At 45.0% G+C, this 18,932-nt stretch overlaps 1 protein-coding gene across 1 annotated transcript; it reads right to left on the reverse strand.

The window, feature by feature from the left end:
* Positions 1–6,622: 6,622 nt before the first annotated feature.
* On the reverse strand, positions 6,623–18,548 carry LOC118365409 (ribonucleoprotein PTB-binding 1-like). The gene is made up of 14 exons (XM_035747582.2): positions 18,192–18,548; positions 16,752–16,818; positions 16,121–16,590; positions 12,623–12,814; positions 12,393–12,513; positions 11,686–11,786; positions 11,100–11,178; positions 10,571–10,758; positions 10,342–10,423; positions 10,091–10,230; positions 9,586–9,657; positions 9,294–9,425; positions 8,700–8,759; positions 6,623–8,597 (listed from the first exon to the last, which is right to left on the reverse strand). Exons 1-14 carry the CDS (start codon positions 18,504–18,506, stop codon positions 8,463–8,465), a joined length of 2,154 nt encoding a protein of 717 aa, XP_035603475.1. The 5' UTR covers positions 18,507–18,548; the 3' UTR covers positions 6,623–8,462.
* Between the last annotated feature and the right edge of the window lie 384 nt (positions 18,549–18,932).

Consider the following 18,932-nt stretch of genomic DNA (forward strand, 5'->3'; position numbering starts at 1 on the left):
TGGAAAGAAAGCTCTGCTGTTGGACTAAATTTATGTAGGCCCTAACGGTTTGTGGGCACCGCTTGTTACCGTTATAGTGCAATGAATGTATTGGTTAGTGTTGTGTTGTGTCGTGGCTTTGCTGGCATGCATCTACAAAATGTGGCGGTGTTTGCCCCACCAAGATTTACATGCTAAAATCGGCACTTACTGAGATAAAAAAACAGCTGCATTGGGCCTTTAACACAAAAATAATGGAACCTTGTATATTCACATTTTATAAGTCTAAATGCATTCTCCAAATCATAACCAAGATACCTGAGCCCTGTAAGCACAGGACAAGGAATCTACACAGGTACGTGAGCCCATATTGACTCCAACGCTTCCCACCGTTGTGTCAAGTTTGCTGGACCATTCTTGATACACACAGGAAACTGTTGAGCATGAAAAACCCAGCAGTGTTGCTGTTACATTTTAGTCATTTAGCAGACACTCTTATCCAGAGTGAATTATAGTAGTGAGCGAACACATTTTTCATTCTTATTACCCATGAGACTTGAACCCACAACCCTAACGTTGCAAGTGACATTCTCTACCAACTGAGCCACACGGGACCAGCTCTTCACACAAACTGGTGCTCCTGGCATCTACTAACATATCCCGTTCAAAAGCATTTAAATATTTTGTCTTGCCCGTTCACCCTCTGAATGGCACACACACAATCCATGTCTCATTGTCCGAAGGCTTAAAAATCCTCCTTTAACATGTCCTCCCCTTCATCTATATTGATTGAAGTGGATTCAATAAGGGACATCAATAAGGGATCATAACTTTCACCTGGATTCACCTGAAAAGAGCACGTGTTCTTAATGGTGTGTGTACTCCGTGTATTTACTCCGTAAATACTGTACCTGCTGTACCTGCTATGCTGATGAGGTGACATTATGAACACTACCATAGATACCTGCTATGCTGATGAGGTGACATTATGAACACTACCATAGATACCTGCTATGCTGATGAGGTGACATTATGAACACTACCATAGATACCTGCTATGCTGATGAGGTGACATTATGAACACTACCATAGATACCTGCTATGCTGATGACGTGACATTATGAACACTACCATAGATACCTGCTATGCTGATGAGGTGACATTATGAACACTACCATAGATACCTGCTATGCTGATGAGGTAATGTTATAATCAGATACCTGCTATGCTGATGAGGGGACATTATGAACACTACCATAGATACCTGCTATGCTGATGAGGTAATGTTATAATCAGATACCTGCTATGCTGATGAGGGGACATTATGAACACTACCATAGATACCTGCTATGCTGATGAGGTAATGTTATAATCAGATACCTGCTATGCTGATGAGGGGACATTATGCACACTACCATAGATACCTGCTATGCTGATGAGGTAATGTTATAATCATTACCATATAAATACCTGTTACGCTGATGAGGTATCTTTATTAAAGCTACCATGTAAATACAGAATGTGTTAATGAGGTAATGTTATAGACACTACCTTATAAATACCTGCTGGTAAGTGAGATAGGAAGCAATGTGAACTATATGAGTTTACTAGATTCATGAAAAGCGACGATCCATTCAGACCAGTCTTACTGGCTGAACTTTCATAAACTTTATTACATGCTGCTGGCGAAATAACATGGAGATTATTCACATTTATCCCCCTGTAGAAATCTCACATTAGTCCTCTGAATATAGTGCATGCGTGTCTGTCTGTGAGAGAGAGAGAGAGAGAGAGAGAGAGAGAGAGAGAGAGAGAGAGCCCAACATAAACCAGTGCCTGCTGGGTATTTGATGTTTTGGAATATTGATATTAAGATGATTCCGGAAAAGGAGTGCTCTCGCTCTTTGATGCATCACCAACACATGAAACACTCCTCTATTTATATCATGCCAAGAAAGCCCTGTGTCTGTCTGGCCTCTGTCCCAAGCTGTGTATAGTGTAACGTAGTGTAGTGTGAGCACCAGAGAATTCTGGGAATTGGAGTTCCACTTAGGGAGGCCCATGAAACATTAATCCACACCACTTTTCTGACAGTGAATAATAATCTGGCCTGGCCACTCACTTTGTGTGTGTGGGTGTATCAGTAAATACGTGGTTGATCATTTGTACTGTAGGACAATGGGTGGTGGAAGGTAGTCCACACATGCTCATATGCCTATGGTGTCAGAGAACAGCCACCATGTGAATGCAGCCGTGCATAAGAATGTAATAGATGTATTTCCCTCCAGCGAGGTATCTGATGTATTTTGTATGACGTGGTTTGACACCAACCTAGAAATAACCTGTCTACATCTTTTTCTGCAGCGCTGCAGTGATGGGGAAGCAGCGTGTTCATATTGGCTATGAGCCCGTTACCAACCTGCATCATCCTCCTTTAAACTCCATTTGAACCTGCACTGCAGTGTATCTCTGTGTGTGTTTGTTCCAGGGCCGAGGTGGGAAAGAGAGAGAGAGATGACATGACCTAAAGTATTAGGAATTGGAGACCTTGAGGAGACTGTGGTTTACTTTGGGGACTAGCTGAGCAACATCGATGACTTTAAAAGCCAGATAAGTAGATTTAGGAGCTTCTTAAGAGCATATTGATGAGGCTGAGGGGCTGGAGAGGATATCTGAGAGCAAGATCCAGTTGCTGACCCTTCCGCAAGGCTGTCCAATATCCTCACTGCCGCTCTCCCATCTCCCCATCCACTGCCATGGCTTCTGTTTCAAACACAATTAGTAGTGATGCTGATACTGCTTCTGTATGGAACATAGGCACTGGACACCACGGATGTGGCACCACTAAAATGGAGAGTACATGGTAGAGCAATTGATTTTTATTTTAACTTTGGAACCAGAGGGGCTGGACCCATTGACCACCACATAGAGATTCCCGATTAATAAAACATTGCAGGCAGCCTTACATTTTTCACATCACCTACCAAAGCTTTTATACAGTCAGCAATGCAAGCCATGTAGTGGAAAGGGGGGGTTCGAAAGGTATTCATGCTAATAACAGCTCCTGTATCTGAAAATGATTTTAATGGGGTGATTTGGAAACCCCTTAAAAGTCTCTGGTTGATTGAGTGTTCAAATGTGATTTCACTATACTGATTATAAACATAATTGATCCTGCAGAATAGGCACACTTCATGTCTGTAAGTGTAGCACAGGGAAAACATTGTTTTCTCTGCTGCTGATATTTAAACTGCAGTCCTCTGCACCTTTTCTATCTCCCTCCCTCCTGTATTTTGGAAAATCACAGGTTTCCGCAGCCTTCTGCGTGCAGGGTGACTGCGTGGGTGGAAACATGGAAGGCAGAAATCTAAATGTGTCTGACACACCGTCCACTGAGCCGCGTTTGGTGGTTCCCCCAGAGCGCTCTGGTTACAGACAGCAGGCACCACAAGAGAGATTAGGGGCACTAAAAGTATCAACAAATACACAAAATGGAGGTGTGCAGATTTATCGTTTCCAATATGCTGAAATGACGCAACCATCTGAGCAACGTTCCATTTCTATGGTAACATTTGTTTCCTTTGTCATAAAATTGATATGAACGTTCCATTTAAACCATATAAGAATGGTGTTCAGCCAACGTTCGCTGCCTAACTGTAAAATCACAAACATTTCCTCTACATGGCATCTAATTTGTTTCACCTCAGTGCCCCAGTCAATAACACTGCTGCTTCTAGCGGTTGTGACCAGGAGACAGTAACAGCCAACCAAAGTCACCTTGTAGCCTGATTACAGGATAGAGGACCGGCCTCTTCAGTCCCCCTTGTTTCGTACAGTAGAGGAGCTGAGGGGGTGAAGGGCACCATCAGTAAAACGTTAGGCCACGGTGTCCTAGCCCAACAGTGTGCCCTAATGCCACGGTGTCCCCTAACCCAACGGTGTGCCCTAACCCAAAGGTTTGCCCTAAGGCCACAGTGTGCCCTAACCCAACGGTTTGCCCTAAGGCCACAGTGTGCCCGAACCCAACGGTTTGCTAAGAACACGGTTTGCCCCAACCCAACGGTGTGCCCCAACCCAACGGTGTGCCCTTAACCCAACGGTGTGCCCCAACCCAACGGTGTGCCCTAACCCAACGGTGTGCCCCTAACCCAACGGTGTGCCCTAACCCAACGGTGTGCCCCTAACCCAACGGTGTGCCCTAACCCAACGGTGTGCCCTAACCCAACGGTGTGCCCCTAACCCAACGGTGTGCCCCTAACCCAACGGTGTGCCCTAACCCAACGGTGTGCCCTAACCCAACGGTGTGCCCTAACCCAACGGTGTGCCCCTAACCCAACGGTGTGCCCCTAACCCAACGGTGTGCCCCTAACCCAACGGTGTGCCCCTAACCCAACGGTGTGCCCCTAACCCAACGGTATGCCCTAACCCAACGGTGTGCCCTAAACCAACGGTGTACCCCTAACCCAACGGTGTGCCCTAACCCAACGGTATGCCCTAACCCAACGGTATGCCCTAACCCAACGGTGTACCCCTAACCCAACGGTGTGCCCTAACCCAACGGTGTGCCCCTAACCCAACGGTGTACCCCTAACCCAACGGTGTGCCCTAACCCAACGGTGTGCCCCTAACCCAACGGTGTGCCCCTAAACCAACGGTGTGCCCCTAAACCAACGGTGTGCCCCTAACCCAACGGTGTGCCCTAACCCAACGATGTGCCCCTAACCCAAACAGTGTGCCCTAACCCAACGGTGTGCCCCAACCCAACGGTGTGCCCTAACCCAACGGTGTGCCCTAACCCAACAGTGTGCCCTAACCCCACGGTGTGCCCCTAACCCAACGGTGTGCCCTAACCCAACGGTGTGCCCCTAACCCAACGGTGTGCCCTAACCCAACGGTGTGCCCTAACCCAACGGTGTGCCCTAACCCAACGGTGTGCCCCTAACCCAACGGTGTGCCCTAACCCAACGGTGTGCCCCTAACCCAACGGTGGCCCTAACCCAACGGTGCGCCTAACCCAACGGTGTGCCCTAACCCAACAGTGTGCCCCTAACCCAACGGTGTGCCCTAACCCAACGGTGTGCCCTAACCCAACGGTGTGCCCTAACCCAACGGTGTACCCCTAACCCAACGGTGTGCCCTAACCCAACGGTATGCCCTAACCCAACGGTGTGCCCCTAACCCAACGGTGTGCCCTAACCCAACGGTGTGCCCTAACCCAACGGTGTGCCCTAACCCAACGGTGTCCCCTAACCCAACGGTGTGCCCTAACCCAACGGTGTGCCCTAACCCAACGGTGTGCCCCTAACCCAACGGTGTGCCCTAACCCAACGGTGTACCCCTAACCCAACGGTGTGCCCTAACCCAACGGTGTGCCCTAACCCAACGGTGTGCCCCTAACCCAACGGTGTGCCCTAACCCAACGGTGTAGCCCTAACCCAACGGTGTGCCCTAACCCAACGGTGTGCCCCTAACCAACGGTGTGCCCCTAAACCAACGGTGTGCCCCTAACCCAACGGTTTTCACAAGTATCCCAGTGCTGATGCCCTTAACCTCAGTGCCTTTTCTGCTGTAAGACAAAGAAGCAGTAAACCAATTTTATTGGACAAGCTCAGGTAGTAGTACTTCCCCATGTCAAAACATTTTCACCCAACTGGACAACCATGTCCACAATACAATGTACCCTAAACACCAGTCATAACTCCCCCTCCTATTACCAAGACTAGTCAGAGGGAGAACTGGGCAAAACTAAGAGTTAACATTTCCACACATGTCAGGCTCTCCATTGGGATTTCTCTCCATTTCGTATTGACATTTATCCTTACCACAAATCACTGGTTTTGTGTTTATTGATAAGTAATATTTAAATCTTAACCTTTCGAGTTGACAAACACAGCCATGGCTTTGGGAGGCTTGGGAGTCAGGCTGCGTCAACCAGTGTGATTTTCCAGAGCCACGTTCACAGAGTAAAGACTAACATCTTTGAGTGTCTGCAACTCCAGGACTGTAATGTGCATGTCGGAGAGATTGTGGCCCAACAGACCCAGAAACAAGAACATAACTATCCTCACAGCCATCCTACACAGAAGTCATGACAGAAGCCATACTTGGTCAGTTTGTATCTGTATTCTGAAGCCATCTATTGTATCATTGATTTACCTCAACAGTGATTAAGGTAGTCAATGAAAACATCAGTTGATGAATAGCAGAATTGGTTGTTTATGAAAGATTGAAAAGCAGTCCTTGTGCATAGGGTAGACCTACAACCAAAAATGAGTGCAGGTCTGCATGCCAACCATCTGGTATTTGGAATTATGGGGTTGCTTTAAGACTGTTATTATAACCCAGTAGTGTTCAGGACTCTTAAATGTATTCATTTGACAGTTAAGGATTATGGAGGTAATGTTATTTATAACATAACCCAAACAGGGACTAGAGCCATAGGGATAACAATCATTTATTTACAAGTTTGACTTGTGTTCCTCACTTTTGAGAGGTAGGGGGGGCTCAGGTGTGGTGGCTGCATCCATGGCAACCAAACTTTGCAAGTCAGTGTTTTCCTGAGTTAACTGAGCATAAAAAACGTAACATAAGTGCTGTCTAACAGCCAGCCTATTGACCATGGAAATTAACTGACGACAAAAAGTTTAATTAAATAACATTTACTTGCGCCAAAACAGACACATATGGCAGTACAGATGACAGACAGCATGTATGAGGAAAAACAAAAGCAATCTTAATTCATATCATCGAGCAGCACCTGTTGGTCTATACAAAACATGGGGAAATCTACCAGACAGGTGGCTGCACTTGGTAATGGTCACTAAAAAAAATATATATTGAGCAGCAGTTTCAATCTTAAAACAGACCAGAGGCCAAAGATATGATTGAGAAAACAAGAGTTTAGGACTCAGAGGAAATGATCAAGCTTTAAAGTATGTACACGGCAAAAACAACGGGATGTCGCCAGAAAGCCCACAGAGGGGAAGATGAGATGACAGAGGGGGGGGGACTGTTAAGGCTCAAGTGTAATTGCAGTTCCCATCAGAAGTCAAGAGGTAATGTGATCATAATCAAAATGTCAACCAGATTATTCTTCACAGACTAAGAACTCAATCACTGATCACCAATCATAAGCTTAATTTCCATGCAAACCTTCCAAGGCCGACCTAGTAAACACCTGTTTAGAGTCATTGGACACTCCCATCGTATTAACACTTCAGATTGGAAGTCAACTTCTCCTGGACTGGAAAACTGGATGGAAATTCTACCCGTTTCAGTTTGTCAGCCATCAGTATGAAACTGTCAATCTTGATTTAATTTCAGTATAGCCTGAGGATCAACAGCACCCCCTGCTGGTCTACAGGGGAGGGACAGCCACAGGGGAGCCAACCTAGCCATGGCTCATTAATAAATGATAGTACAGTTAATTAATGTTTAGGCTCTGGGTGGACAGAGGCCACAGATGTCCCAGCTTACTGTCATAATCTGTAGATATTAAAGTCTGGATAAGGCACAGCTACCATCCCCTCCGAACGAACAAGAGTAAATCAGGTGCCATGGTGGTTGAGATGCAAATACTCAGCCGACAAAGAGCTCACGTCAACACAGAATATACAAGATTCTGCAGAGAACAGAATGGGGGGGGAAACGAGTGAGAACCGTAGAAATTCAACAAACCTGGAGAATTGTGATCTGCCCGTGTCCTCCAAGCGCAACAACAAACATTCAGTGCAGAGAACAGGCTCCCAAATGAGACAGAGGGGTAGAAGAGTGAAGGGTTGAAAACAGCATATTCCAGACTAGTTGTGTAAGGGGACAGTTTTTCCAAAGGACAAAAGACAGAAAGGCAGTACTGCTACACAGATCTACGTGAATCCAAGTAAAGGCCTGAATACTGTCCAGACATTCGGTACATAATCCCTGTAGGAGGAAGGCGCGCAAAAAAATTAAAACATCCCATCAAACAAACTAATGAACTATATACAAAAATATCGGGAGGCAAAACTTTTTAAAATAGAAACCCGTTGACACCATCACAACAGGAAGAAAAAACTAATACAATATAAAAATTAAAATAAAAAGTGCTTAGCCAATCAATGAAGGGAATACGCAGAAGAAAAAAAATACCTGAAATCAGATGTTAATTCTTTTCTTATAGTACAAGGTAACTCCCAGTGTGTAAACAAAGGGATTTCCTGATAGAAAAAAAGACATAAAGGATAAAACTTCATTTACAAGCACTGAAATCATATATTTACAAAAAAAAAAACATCAAAACTCCAATACACTGGCACACATTGTTATGTCCCGATTAGCGACAGGCTGCAACCCCAGCGCGCTCCAGGGGGTCGCTGGCAGGAACACAAGTGCGAGACCACTGGACCGCCAAGCCCAAACCTAAAAGCTGATTGGAGGAGCTCCAGGGGGGGGCATCTCCTGGCTGTTAACTGGCATCTCGTACAAGAAGCGTTGATTGGTTTCCATTAGAAGATACGCTTGCGTTTCAGGTAGGAGTCAGCATAGTGGCCCCCAAGGCCCTGGGAGTGTTGACCCACGTAGCCCCCTTCTGGGCTGGGCTCTGGAGACGGGATCAGACGCTTGTGACCACCAATGGGAGTCTAGAGGGGGCAGAGACATAATCACTGTAAATGCCATGGTGAAAAATGGAGACAGAACAGGAAATGGCAGACCAACCGACAATGACAAAGAGGCACACTGACCTTCATCCCCAGACCAGATGGGTACATGTTCGAGTGGCTCACAGGAGGCATGCCCACAGCCTGAACAGACAAACAGTGTTCAGGGATCAAAACAGCACCACAATGCATTGGTCTCATCTAAAAAAAGGCACAATGTACGTTTTGATCTTCATTAAAGACGGGCGGCTTGAGTGTGTGCGCAGAACTAAGAGGAACAACCAGGTACAGTAAAGCTCAATTGATCCCTTCAGCTTCTACATGGGACTTCAAAGGATTCTGCAAGACACTCCTCCGCCATGTAGTTTGTAATCGTTCTGCCAGCATGGCTACTGTGGTTTTGCAACCATGTACGGCTTCAAGCATATCAGATAATGTGTTGTCCACATTCGTCTGAGTGGACCAAGGACACAGGTTAAGCCAATAATTTCACTTAACATTTTCAGCCCTACTGTTTCATAACTTAGATTGTCCCCAACATGGGTGCTAGGCTAGCCAACAGATGTCAAGACCTCGCCGCTAAGTCTAACAGAGGGCAGCCTTTATATTTTGAGCAGACACTCAACCCTCATTCGATCTGTTGATTACATTGGAAAGGGAAAGTTTGTGTGACCCTACCTTGTTGAGATGGCTGGAGGGGAGGCTGCCGGGGCCAGGTGCCACTGAGCTGTAGTAGGAAGACGAGGGCGGGCTGGGGGGGTAACTATAGCGGGAGGAGGCCTGCTCACTGTAGCCGGGGTGACCAAACCACTAGAGACATTCATCATGTTATTCTATGCTGCATGTACAGTTATACATGTATATATTAAGAAGTTTAAAAAAAACACAAAGTGGAATGGAAATTGAAAAGGCAAAAGGTGCCACAGCTTGAAGGCTGGATGTGAATAGTGGAGATGGTTTAGTGTCTTACCTGCTGTCCGAACCCTGCCAGAGCTCCAGTGTCCAGAGCCTCCTGCTGTTCATACAGATGGCCCAGAGGATCCTGGGAAGAAAGGAGCCAGACGCCATTAAACCTGCTGCTCATGTAACCAAGTTAAGGTCGTACCGTACTCTTACTCCACAGCTGCAAGCTTTTTGGTGGCACATCTGGCTAGTACGTTGTCAAGCGGGCAGTCCCGTGTTTGCGAGGCGAGGAACCTTGGTTCAAACCATTGTGAGGACACGGTAGCCAGACAGGGAGGAAGTGGTGCTGATAAGCAGGCCCACTGTTCCGTCACACTAGAAAAAAGTCCATGCACTGACTGGGCAGCCAGGGAGGTAAAACAAAACCGGTTGCCACAATGACCTTAACCAAGACAGCAGTGTCCTCAGATATCAAATAAACATCAATGAGCAGGCATTCTATCACAACATCAGATGAGCCAGGCCAGGCAGTAGGACTGGACATTAAAGCTTAGAGGATAAGGGGGACCTACCTGGTGTATTGGGGTGTAGTCTGGGGTGTAGGACTCCTGGTAGCGCAGCCTGTAGTTACAGTGGATGTTCTGTGTGCGCAGGTTGGATGAGTTGCCTAGCGCTGGTCTCTTCCTGTAAGGGTGGGGCCTGCAGTTGGCGCCTGAGTGAAGGACGGCAGGAATGGAAAAGGAGAAAAAACCTACGGATCAATACTGGGAAGGAATCAGAGCCAAACTTCACAGGCTGCAGACAGTTGGAAGGGGCAGCTCACCTGGGGATGGGAACAGGCTGTGGACATTGAAGGGGTTCTGGGGAAGATTCCCATCATTGGGAGGGTGTCCTAGTATGGACACCTATTGGAGAAGACATTAAAAAAATTTTTTTTAATGTTTTTAATCTGGGGACTTGATGTTATGTAATGAGGCACAATGACTTGAGCATCCCTGCTAGTAGGGACAATATTAGAAAAGTATACAGAGCATTTCAAATCATCATCATACCCCAGGTGCTATAAGCCCCTCTGCCCCCATCACACCACCCAGGTGGGAGATGGACATGCCCTGGAGAGTGGGGGAGGGGTTCTGGGAGAAGCTGGTAGGGGACTCTCTGCCCAGGGGGTGACCCATAGAGTGGGGGTTTAAGGGAGCCATAGGGTCTGACTGGAGGCCCAGGGATGGAACCACACCGCCTGGGGACACGAGACAAACTTATTAATACAACACCCCATCACTGCAAAGTAGAGAACCCTGAGATCACACTGAAAATCAATACAACACCACAGTAAATAACCTAGATGTAATAAGTACTGCCCAAATCCATGGCACGTGGACAGAACCTGCAAAAGGAATCAGTAACAGAGCAGCAGGGCTAGCATAGCATGCATATGCTCAGCATCAATGTAGAGCATTGCTCTATGTGATAAATAAGCCAAACTAGAGAAAGGGCCACTAGTGAGTTGTATAGGCAATACAAATAGACTTTAGACATGCCAATAAAGAATTGTGAATTGCGATGAATGGAAGGCCAAACCTTGAGGCTGGTCTCCCAGCAGATGGACTCCCTGCTGGAGAGGCATAGCAGCCAGAAGGGTGTCCCCCATCAGTCCTGCCTGTAGGAGACACGAGTTAAACACACGCTTCAGTGACCCACAAGATGCTAAAATAGTCTACATACCAGATATTTACTGAACCAAAATGTCACATTAAAGAATTATGTCAGTCAGAATTCACAGTAAAACACTTCAAAAACAAACCAGTTGCATATTAATATTACTAGAAAAACACCTCAAAAAGAACACAGCAGAAAGAAACGCTTTCACGAGGGAGAGGATTTACCAGCTTTGGTTTAGGGATCAGTCCCTTCACGACAAACCTATATCTACCACACACACACATCTACACACACACGCTCAGTGATCACTCACACAGGGAAGTAGTCGATTCTCTTTATTGTGCAGAACCTGAGCCCAGAGAAGATGATTTCCCAATAAGGCTTGCTGATAGTAGAGGAGAGAATAAAGTAGGAGAAGTGTGGATGAGAGACTAATGAACTAACAAAAGAGGGGAGAGGAGCTAGAGGAGAGTGGTGAGTATGCAGGGCATGGTATGCAGGGTACCTGTTGAACTTGGGCCTGGTTCTGGAGGAGGAGCTGGAGCAGAGCAGCAGAGAGGGCGGGGTTAGCCAGCAGAGGCATGGTGGGAGCAGCACCAAGGAGACCTGCAGAGAGACCATTTGACCGTAAGACCTGACAACCTATTCATTCACCATGCATTTAAAGGTGTAATATGCATCCTTGTTGCTAAAATTCTAATAGTTTGCCTAATTTCAGTTCGTGACAAAACAAGCAAGTGTAGAGAATCATTGTGTGATCTTAACTGATGTGAAATATATTTTCAGCTGGTGTACAAAACCAAAAGAAAGAGACAAAAACAAAATCCATAGAAATTGCGCACATAGAAAATAGCTACCACTTCTTAGACTTCCTTACAATGAGAATGACAGAGCTATAACTCACATTTCAATGTGAATTTGGTCACGTCGCTGAGAAAGATACCTATTGTAGCTTAAAAGCACGTGTCAAACTCATTCCACAGAATTTCTACGGGTTTTGGCTCCTGCTTTGTACTTGATTGATTAATTACGGTCTAATTTGTAAGGAACTCACCTCACCCGGTTGTCTAGGTCTTACTTGAAAGGAAAAAAAATAGACACTAGGTCCACCATGGAATGAGTTTGACACACCTGCTTTAAAGCATTAACACCAGGGTAAGAGACTCATACCATACATAATCTTCCTTTAGGAAATGGCATGATCTTACTCACCTTGTTTCCTGCCCTGGGTGAGGGGGTTGAGCAGCATCTTGAGGGTGGCAGGGTTACTGAGGCCTGTGAGGATCTGCATGGCTGTGGGCTCAGGGAGGAGACCTTTACCTCGGTTCAGGGCCTGTGGAGAGGGAAGAGGAGAGCCATTCAGAACAGTTGTTTTACCACAGTAACATAAGGGAGTAATAGTTCAAACATATGGTCTGGTGTTGCAACCAAGAAGTCTTTACCATGGTCTGGGCAGCGATGAGGGCAGCCAGCATGCTCCGTCCCGGGGGTCCAGGGGCACAGAAGGAGACGCGGATGTGGGTCCCACCTAGCGCCCTGCCGTCAGCCTCTCTCTGCACCTGCTCAGCCATCTCTGCCGAGGAGAACTCCAACATGGCAAACCGCCGGAAACTGTCATCCTGGCCCTGAGCCAACTGAAAAGGAAAATTAAGTTAATATGCATTCCTTATGCAATCAGTCCAAAACATATGACTACATTTGCCATTTAAATAGGTTTACACAGAATTCCGTAATATTAAACAGCTTGACATTTTTTTTTAAACACCATCCACACCACAATTAGTAGAAAGGAGTATTTGATATAATGGTGGAGACAAGAGGTCGACCGCTTATGATTTTTCAACGCCGATACAGATTATTGGAGGACAAAAAAAGCAGATGCCGATTAAGCGGCCGATTTTTAAAAATATATTTGTAATAATGACAATTACAACAATACTGAACTAACACTTTTTAACTTAATATAATACATCAATAAAATCAATTTAGCCTCAAATTAATAATGAAACATGTTCAATTTCGTTTAAATCATGCAAAAACAAAGTGTGGAGTAGTAAAAGTGCAATATGTGCCATGAAAGAAAGCTAACGTTTAAGTTCCTTGCTCAGAACAGGAGAACATATATATATTTTTTAAACCTTTATTTAACTTGGCAAGTCAGTTAAGAACAAATTCTTATTTTCAATGTCGGCCTAGGAACAGTGGGTTAACAGCCTGTTGCACGCAGAGTCAGGGTATATGCAACAGAGTGGGTCGCCTGAAAGTTAGTGGTTCCTTTTAACATGAGACTTCAATATTCCAAGGTAAGAGGTTTTAGTTAGTATTTTTATAGGACTATCTCTATACCATTTGTATTTCATATACCTTTGACTATTGGATGTTCTTATAAACACTTTAGTATTGCCAGTGTAACAGTATAGCCTCCGTCCCTCTCCTCGCTCCTCCCTGGGCTCGAACCAGGAAAACATCGACAACAGCCACCCTCGAAGCAACGTTACCCATGCAGAGCAAGGGGAACAACTACTCCAAGTCCCAGAGCGAGTGACGTTTGAAACGCTATTAGCGCGCAGCCCGCTAACTAGCTAGCCATTTCACATCGGTTACATCAGCCTAATCTCGGGAGTTGATAGGCTTGAATTCATAAACAAAACGCATGAAAGTGCTGTTTGAATGAATGACGAGCCCGCTGCTGCCTACCATCACTCAGTCAGACTGCTCTATCAAATCATAGACTTCATGATAACACACAGAAACAGGAGCCGTACGTCATTAATGTGGTCGAATTCGGAAATTCTCGAAAGCAAAACGTTTATTCTTTCAGTGAAATACGGAACCGTTATGCATTTTATCTAACATTGCACAACCTTCAATGTTGTCATAATTACGTAAAATTCTGGCAAATTAGTTCGCAACGAGCCAGGCGACCCACACTGTTGCATATACCCTGACTCTGCGTGCAATAAATGCAAGAGAAGTGACAATTTCACCTGGTTAATATTGCCTGCTAAGCTAGATTTATTTTAGATAAATATGCAGGTTAAAAAATATATACTGCCGTTTATTGATTTTAAGAAAGGCATTGATGTTTATGGTTAGTTACACGTTGGAGCAACAGTCCTTTTTCCGCAAATGCGCACTGCAACAACTATATGCAACGCAGGACACACTAGATAAACTAGTAATATCAACCATGTGTAGTTAAGTGATTATGATTTATTAAGTTTAATGATAGCTAGCAACTTACATTGGCTTCTTACTACATTCGCGTAACAGGCGGGCTCCTCGTGAGGCAGGAGGTTAGAGCGTTGGACTAGTTAACTGTAAGGTTGCAAGATTGAATCCCTGAGCTGACAAGGTAAAAATCTTTAATTCTTCCCCTGAACAAGGCTGGTAACCCACCGTTCCTAGGCCATCATTGAACATAAGAATGTGTTCTTAACAGACATGCCTAGTTAAAAGGATTAAATAAAGGTTTAAAAAAGCCAAAATCGCCATCCAAAATGACAAATTTCCAATTGTTATGACAACTTGAAATTGGCCCTAATTAATTGGCCATTCCGATTAATCAGTCTACCTCTACTAGAGACAGTAGGTGGGATTAAACTTAATCATGCCCAGCGGCATTCTGTAATATAAAGTAGGAAAAAAACACTTGGAACTTCATGTTCCCAAATCTTCTCTAGATTGCCACAGCTACAAAAGGCAATAAACAATGTAAGACCAAGTGAGCTATGAAAAAAATGAGCTTCATATTCCTGAGTGAACCTGTCCAATAGTTAAATTGCCTCACTCGCACTATTACACAACAGTTTTCTGCCAGACCTCAAACTACCGTGCCCTAATGGTATATGAATGACTGTGTGCTTATGGTGCCAAAAGAACACCCCTGTCTCATTCCAGAAAGGCCTGTAGGGCCAGAGGCATGCTGACTGACACCACCTGGGAGTGAGATGGTCATCTCCATAGAAACCAGCAATGCTCATTGCTATAGAAACAAGTGGCCACAGGAAAAGCAGGTCAAAGGTGAGGACTCAAAAGCCAGATTCATACAAAAATACTCCCACCTATAGCGACCTCCTTTATGTGAACTGCCCAAGACCCTGCCATCACTATAGATGACCCATGTTACATAACACAACCATCTGAACGTTGTAGCACAGCTACCTCAAACACATTTGCTCAGTGTAAACAAAAGCAGTTGCAGTGTTTCCCCTACATGCACTTAGCAGCAGTCCACCACCGTTTTTAAATCATGGCCACCACTGAAAAATTGTAATTAATGTAATAAAAAATGTTTCAGGATGGTAAAACAGTCAGTTTCAACCAGATATAAAGTATGTAGACAAGACAATGGAACTCTGATCTTTAAGAACTAACAAAGTATAAACAGTCCGGGACAATCACATTTAAAAATGTCATTGCATTGGCACTCCGTTGATTTTGTTATACGTTTGTGTCACCCAGATAGCATAAGAAAAGAGAATAAGAAAAGGGTATACGCAATGGCAAAACGTATAATTGCAAGAAATTCTCTAAAACTGCTAATTTCCTATGCACAACGACAAAATGTGTAGAACTGCAAGAACTTAGATTTAAAACAAAATGGTGTTTGAAGCAAAGAGGGCCTCTAATACCGTGCCATTAGCCATGTACACGCTAACTCTGCCACCGCTGCTTCAACAAAAAACCTAGGGGGAAACAGTTGGAACAGCTTTCATGACTAACAAAGTATAAAGGTGTGCCAAAAGCACAAGCAGGTATGTTCTGCTTGCTAGTAGAGTATACTAGAGCCACTCCGATAAAAATTGAACTGAGAAAAGCTACTAGATATATACTATTCATGAGAGCCAGATACACATATTAAATCTTCTGAAAATATCAGTGCAAGTTTGTGTGAGAGGTCGTTGGAGTTCCTGTGCGCGTGTTCACATGTGACTGACCTGGCAGAAGATGGGTGCGTGCGTGTCGGCCAGGGCATTGCTGAGGTCCTGGGCGGTCAGCAGGCTGGGGGGCAGACGGTCCACACAGAGACACCTGGAGTGCAGCAGGGGGTAGGTGAGGGAGCCCACCTCAGTCCAGTGGACGTACAGCATCCTGGAGCCCAGCTGCTTCCCCAGCAGCTCAGACTTAGCCCTAGCCGCAGAGTCCTTCTTCATGTACTCCACGAAGCCGTAGCCCTTGGAGTGGCCAGTGGAGGCGCTGTGGACCAGGAAGCAGCGCTCTAGGTTGCCGAAGGGTCTCACCAGCTCCTCAAACTGCTGCTGGGAGAAAGCATGGGGCAGGTTGGCGATGCACAGCAGCGCGTCGGTGGGCTGCAGCTGCACAGAGATCTCCCTCTCCCGCAGCATGTGCTGGTGGAACTCTTTGATGGCACATTGTGCCTGCTCCCCATGGAGCAGTGTGACAAAAGCTGAGGGGAGAAGAGAGAATATGAGCTAAGACTTTGTGAAGAACTATGTGGAAGGTTACATTGCTCAAAATAGGAAGAGCGTTGAGAAATATGTTTGTCTAGCTCTGTCAGAGAGCCTGCTGCATCCAATTAGTCTTACATTTTAGTATTTTTTTACCTACCGGTTCCCTTGTATTTGTCCACAAAGCAGTACTTCAAGTCATAGCTGCGCAACAGCTCATGTACCTCCTGAAAGGGAGAAAGTATGGTGAGCTACAATCAGTGTTTCCCTAGAATGTTTTCCACAGAACTCTCCAGACTATACTTTTAAACGCCCTCCTTGGCCAGAGATGCCCTACCAACGGTGTAGTATTGTAGGCATAAATTCTGCTTTCAACTAAGTGTTAGAGACTACAATCACTTGAAAACATGACAAACTAATGTGATGTGTGAACATCCCTAATCTAAAGCCATCTGTTGTGTAGCTCCATCTATAAGTCTAGTTTTATTCACTGACCTGCTTTTCCATTCATTTGTTGTTGTTTTTTTTTTTTTTGGGGGGTCGAAGCATGTTGCTATCAGTTTAAGTGTCCAATTAGCAAGTGCTTTCCACAACAATATTTGAGTATAGACCATCTGTAGTACCTAAATGCTCAGAAGTATTGATCAAAACAATTGAGGATGATTGCTTACAGCAGGTGTCTTTGCCAATATGAAACAAAAGCAAAGTCATCCCCAGCTATCGGGTAATGGTGTAAAAAAGTTCCCCATTCACTGTGCTAGGAGAAATGTTGTTCCACAATGCTTTGCCTGTTCCACAAACGAATCGCAATGTTGTCTAGCATTTTCTGAAAGCGGCTACGTTGCCTCTACACCTTCAACCCTTTGTCACTGCTACTCACGTTCCCATCTCGAACTCCCAATATGCACCCAGGCAAACAATGAAACGCGCACAGGCCACAGTTCCCCACGAGTCAAGCATGTTCCAACTTTTTTTTTTTACAAAATGTTCCAGGGCCATGAAGTTTGTTTCAATGAGGGACAGTACCTGAAAATAATTTAACGACCGACTTTTTAAACAGTCACATACAATGTATGTCAATCCATAGCCTGACAATTACTGGTCAAAACAAAACAAACAGTTTTGCTAACGTTAGCAATTAGCATTGCCTTTCCGCACGAGGATTTTAATTCTGCACTTTCAACTTGTCTATCAACCACGCGTGATGCTGGAATGGGCAATTACAGCCAGGCCGTGAATAACCACCAAACGTCACCTACCAAGTAGCAATACTTTGAGAGCGCAAATAGAAGTTTATTGGCGACATAATTAGTTACTACGATTAGTTCGCAAGTCATTGTTAGTTCCTAGGAAACGGTGCTAGCTAACGTTAAAATAAGATGCCTAACTAGAATAAAAAAGACATCACCAAAAGTCAGCGAACTCCATTAAATTACTGGTATTATAGGTAGATGTCAATTTCATGGCACGGGTGTAGTTATTTATCTTTTACATAACGTTTCTAGATTAACGAGCTGTATCCTGGGCTTGATCTGACAATTACTGACCCGCGTTAGCTTTTTAACGTTACTGAAAACTAAAAAAAGTTTAGGAAACGTACCTGATTGCTAACATCGGATGGCAGGTTTTTAATTATGATTTTCCGGCGATTGTAAAACTCTCGACGAGTTCTTTCCAAGCGCCTCTCAATCTCTTCAGGGCTAAGCGTCGTCAACTCTTCATCGACCCTTCGCTGACACTCGTTGTCCGATGATGCACCCCCATCACTGGGCTCGAGTTCGGGATCCCTGGACACCCAATGGTCGTGTTCGACAGCGGGGTCATAGTTTTCGTGAAGTGGACTGCTAGCGAAATTGGGCCCTGCATTTGGATTTTCTTCTCTGCCAGCTGCGCTAACGGACACCGCGGCCGCCATCACCTCTGCCTGAAAGTTTTCTGAAACTGACAACACCGTCAGATTTGAGCAGTTTAAACAATACACACATGGGCGCAACTCGGCTTCTAATTGGACGAGAAGATGCATTTTTTTATACCACGTCACGTCATGAGCGGGGCGGGTAGATGTAGCTTGCCTGTCATAAATCAAAACCAGTTACGCCCACTAGAAATTCAACAAACCCACATGACCCAGTAAGTACATTGAATTGAATTACCGGTATGAACATATTGATAAAATCACTATAGAATTTCTGATTCAATAGAAGTGGAGGTGTTTGCATTACATTCAGCTGTGCATGTCCCTGATTGACAGGAAATGTAATTTTATTTAGGAAAAGCTCAACTAATAGGGAAATTATTTAGGCATAAAATCAAATTATTAGCTTTCGCCTCTAGGCACACT

This window comes from Oncorhynchus keta, chromosome 32 (assembly GCF_023373465.1).
Source record: "Oncorhynchus keta strain PuntledgeMale-10-30-2019 chromosome 32, Oket_V2, whole genome shotgun sequence".
In the NCBI taxonomy this organism is placed as follows: domain Eukaryota; kingdom Metazoa; phylum Chordata; class Actinopteri; order Salmoniformes; family Salmonidae; genus Oncorhynchus; species Oncorhynchus keta.

Bases quoted from the DNA above. Each gene is read 5' to 3' on its own strand.
- LOC118365409 (XM_035747582.2), bottom strand. From the start codon at position 18,506: ATGGCGGCCGCGGTGTCCGTTAGCGCAGCTGGCAGAGAAGAAAATCCA. The intron at 16,819-18,191 runs GTACGTTTCCTA...TCTCCCTTTCAG, and splicing joins CATCCGATGTTAGCAATCAG to GAGGTACATGAGCTGTTGCG. The intron at 11,179-11,685 runs GTACCCTGCATA...TGTCTCCTACAG, and splicing joins ACCAGGCCCAAGTTCAACAG to GCAGGACTGATGGGGGACAC.